We start from the raw sequence: 4740 nt of genomic DNA on the forward strand, positions 1-4740 counted from the left end.
TTTATAAATAAAAAAAAGTATGTGGAATAACTAAGAAAAAATTACTTGATGTATGTAAAGTACGGGTTAGGTTTTATTTTATACCTGACACCTCCATTTCGGCCTATAAACGGACTCCACTCAACTACGAACTTAGATAACTGCCGCGGAAATATAAATAAATATATAAATAAATACAGAAGAATAAATTTATAATAAGTTATTTATATTTACAAAATGTCATTAAATTTTTATGAGAGAAATTTATTATCTCAGGAAAAAAAATTTATGGGAGGAATTTGTAATCTCAGGAAAATTATCCGAGATTATCCTCGACCTCATTTTTCTCTCATTGAAAATCCCATAAAAATCAATTTTTTTTAAAAACCATTTCCACATGAACATATATAAACCAAGAAAAATACAAAAATCACACCAACCATTAAAAAATGATCCAACTTATATATTTCTCATTTCCATCACAAACCACATACATCCCCACACGTCACATAAACCATCCATTAACACCTTAACTTAAAAAAAAAAACACACTCAAATATTCACATATTACATCCTTCAATATTTCAAATTCTCCATTAATCTCGTTTTCTTTCTTTTTTTTTACCAAATGAACTCTCCAGAACCCCAATCCCATTCACCGCCCACAATTCCTCCTCCGCAAAACTCAAATCCACCCGACCCGTACTACCTGTGTCGAGAATTCGAAACTTGTCGTTGTTTCCGAAATTAATTCAATTCTTTTAATCTAATCTAATTCAACAACAATCTCTTCTCCTTCTTTTACCGACGGAACTCTCCAGAACCCAGTCCCATACAACTCCCCCCACATCTCCTCATCCTCAAACTCAACCCGACCCGACCCCTCCAACCCGATTCGACTCGCACCGAAAAACTCGCTGAAATCATCGCCGACAATCTCGCTCTTCTTCAACAACCTCCTCTTCTTCGTCTTCTTCCTCCTCCACACTTTCTTCCCCAAACCCGCCGGAACTTTGTAAACGGCGAGAATCAAAAGATTGATGATCGCCACCGGAATACAACAGCACATTACCGCGCACTCCGCCGTCGCGCCGCCGGCGACTTCTCCGATCCGACGCCTCCGGCGATCATCTCCGTCGTCGTTTAACAGCCTTTGCTTTCGCTTCTCCGCCAGCGGCGAATCTCCGTCCATTTCTTCAATCCTCTGATTCATCATCGATGCTCGAATAACCGAATCGAATTGCAATTGAAATATGTGTGTATAGGTGTGTGTATATGTGAAAGCTGAGGGTTTTGTGTTTATTGACAGGGAGGAGAGAAACTAAAAATAGATGTGTGTGTATAGATGTATGTATAGGTGTGTATCTTTTTAGAGGATGAAATGAAAAGGTGTATTCTAAATGGTGATATTTAGAGGGAATGTGGACTTTTGTTGTTAGAGTAGAGGGTAATTGACCAGGTTGTAATAATGAAGATTCAGATTTTCTGTATCCAGCTTAGATTTTTACGACATATCCTATCTCGTTTATTATTAAAAAATAAAATATAAATGTGGGAGTTTTTTGCAAATTTATTTCTCAATTCTGATGTGTAAAATATAAATCTGATAGAAAATATAACTTCGTAGAATGGAAACCTGCGCGTCTCCACCATGTGCACCTCCAAATTAAAACCTTACAAATGTTATATTTTATTATCATAAGATTTTGAAAACGAATTTGACATACATAACATTATGCAAAAATAATACATAAAACATTTATGATTTATTATTTAAGAAAATATATGTTACATTACATGAAAGTTGATTTATGTTTACTATGTATGATGAAGTTAAAAATTTATTTATTAAATTTATTATTAACGAAAAATATGTTAGTAACGATTATTGCTGGAATCCAGAGTTTGTTAGGATTTGTAAGTCTAATATCTAGAAGCCTCATCTATCGTTGTCACGTTATAGAAAAAAACTAGTGGTATAGCTGTTTTGATTTGAATTACTGACAATTTCAAAAGGCCGGTACTAAAATTTTCACAATGCTACACCTGATATTATAGTTGAAAAACTGGTATTATAATTTAAAAAGTTAAGTAAAATATTATATCTGTTTAGTAATCAAACAAGTACCGAATGACATAGTCTCGACAACGGATACATGATTAAATTAAGCTACATGCTAATGACGGATGACAATGGTCAGGTGATAATTTAACATTTTATTATCTATTCTCCGAGGCCATTGCACCTTAAATATCACGTCTTCTAAGTAGTACGGAATGATTCAATCGAACAAAATTTTCAATAAAAATTGTAAATTTTTGCACATAGCATTTGCAAATTATCCACAACTAATTTGGTTAAAATACATCAATGCAATGAAACATTGTGATAAGTGATCATTGCGGCAGCTCACAGCCAATGTTGGTCAGGGATAAGTTCCCTACAGCATTTGCAATGAAAAGTGAAAATTCCCCAAAGTACAAAATGACAACGCAAACTGCAAAATTGACGAAACAGTTCAAGATTTTGAACCTCGATACGTCTCATACATGTGATTAAAGTGTTGGCAAGTATCCTGCTAACAAATCAAGAGTTGATTCTGCAAAAAGATTAGATTACAATTATATTTAAAACCAGGAACACGTGATTAAAGTGTTGGCAAGTATCCTGCTAACAAATCAAGAGTTGATTCTGCAAAAAGATTAGATTACAATTATATTTAAAACCAGGAACACAATGGTCGACTCACCATGCACTCCTGTAATATATTTTATTTATGAAAAATTACTATAACCGAGTGGTCTTTCCTCACTGACAATATTAGGCAAATAAGTGGTACTTTATAACTTACAATTAGAAAGGCATTTATAAATTATAGAGATAAATGCACTTTGCACCCTCAAACAAAGTTGAAAAAACAAATTTGTACCAGAAATTTCGGAAATACAATTTGCACCCCTCAACTTCAATTTACTAATTCAGTATGCACCCTTTTGCAGATTATAATTAAAATAATAAGGGGTAAAATGGAACTTTATTTTAAAATATAAATAAATTTTAGTTAGAATTTCAAAAATAAGTTAAAATATTTATAAAAATGATTTCTTGTATATTAAATATTAATATTGATCAGAATATTTTCATTAAATGCACTTCAAAATCATACGACGTCAAAGACTTTAAAATGAAATAATTACATTAAATTAAATATATATAAAAAAATTATTTTGAATTTAATTTTGGTAGAATTATATAATTTTTGGCATTAATAATATGAGTAAATTGCAGTTTGCACCCATTATCTTTGGGTGTTTTCTCACTATGGTCTCAAACTACGTTTGTTGACAAGTTGCACTCCAGATTTTAAGTATCTGTTCATTTTGCACCCCTTCAGTCATTTACCATCCAACATCACCGTTAACGTTAGAACTGTCAGGGGTATAATTGGTAATTAAACAAAATACCCCTAATCCCCAATTTGTATAGCGTCAACATTGAAACTATCATACGCTTTTTCCTCTTCCCTGAAACTATCAACATTGAAACTAAATACCTCTTTCTTAATCCCTAAAATATACCTAAATACTTAGAAAATCGAATTACGGTGACTGGTTAATTACGATGCGAGGCCGTTTACGGGTTGTTGGTGATGGTAGCACTACCTGGGCTGAAGTTCCAAACGAATATTGGAGTGAAGTTGTGAAAGCAGATGAAGAAATACCACTAATCCTAGAACCAAAACTGATTGGGGGGTCTGAAACACCCGAGTATGGAGGTAATACTTCCTCTTTATATTTGAATTAGGGTTGCATGCATGTCTTTTAGGGTTTTAAGTAAAGAATTATTTGTTTAAGTGGTGGTCCTCTTTATATTCGAATTATTTGTTTAAGTGATATTGATGTAATTTTGTATTTGATATTTGTTTGGTTCGTATGGTTACTCTTTAATTTAATGTATTTTACAGAATATTCAATCCACTTTACAATTAAACTATACCATGGTGGGGATTTAGATGAATCTGTTAAGTCATATGTTGGTGGAGAAATATCGTATTTTGATATGTGCTCAATTAAACATTACCATGGTGGAGATTTTGGTTTGAAAGAACTTGAATCGATGTGTGTAGAAGTAGGGTTGAAAAAAGGGGATTTTGATTTGTGGTATTGCTTACCAGAAGTAGAATTGTCTGTTGGATTGATGTCAATTGAAAATGAAGAACATGTTGGAAATTTGACTGATATGTTGGTTTACACAAAATTATTGCGAGTGTATGCCACTGCTAGGACCTTTAGAAATTGGAATTGTGAATGGGATGATTTCTCCTTCACACAACTGTTGGTGGATGAAAAAGAAAAAAGAGTAAGTCAAATGATTGATGAGGCAGAGGATCATATTGTACCCATAGAAAAAGAGGATGAAGATGTGCCTGCACAAGGGGAGGATGAGGAGGATAATGACAGTTTTCAAGGGGACAACTCTAACTTAGATTCAACTGACAGTGAAGTAGAGAAGACTCCAAAAAAGAAGAAGAGAATCCCTCCTCCTAATCCTCCATACAGGACCAGAAAGAGAGGAAGATTTTCCATGTTAAGGGTAAGAATTAGAGTAACCCTTTGTTAATCATTGTAGAAGGTTACATATGAATTTTAAATTTGTATTTTCTCTTTGTATTCTCACAGGGACTGTTTAAAAATACAGAAGACACTCCTGTAATATTGGCTGACGGTGATCCAGTTGAAACTGAAGTTAAGGAGAGTTGC

The 4740-nt window shown here is 33.4% G+C and overlaps 1 protein-coding gene across 1 annotated transcript; it reads left to right on the forward strand.

The window, feature by feature from the left end:
* The first annotated feature begins 3261 nt into the window (after nucleotides 1-3261).
* Nucleotides 3262-4740, forward strand: LOC141692951 (uncharacterized). The gene is made up of 2 exons (XM_074497915.1): nucleotides 3262-3755; nucleotides 3945-4740. The coding sequence occupies exons 1-2, from the start codon at nucleotides 3602-3604 to the stop codon at nucleotides 4598-4600; spliced, it is 810 nt and encodes a 269-aa protein (XP_074354016.1). The 5' UTR covers nucleotides 3262-3601; the 3' UTR covers nucleotides 4601-4740.

Source organism: Apium graveolens, chromosome 10 (genome assembly GCF_009905375.1).
Source record: "Apium graveolens cultivar Ventura chromosome 10, ASM990537v1, whole genome shotgun sequence".
NCBI lineage: Eukaryota > Viridiplantae > Streptophyta > Magnoliopsida > Apiales > Apiaceae > Apium > Apium graveolens.

What these genes read in the sequence shown, in the direction of transcription:
- LOC141692951 (XM_074497915.1), top strand. Translation starts at nt 3,602, where the DNA reads ATGCGAGGCCGTTTACGGGTTGTTGGTGATGGTAGCACTACCTGGGCT. An exon ending in TGAAACACCCGAGTATGGAG is followed by an intron (nt 3,756 to 3,944) that starts GTAATACTTCCT and finishes TGTATTTTACAG; the next exon opens with AATATTCAATCCACTTTACA.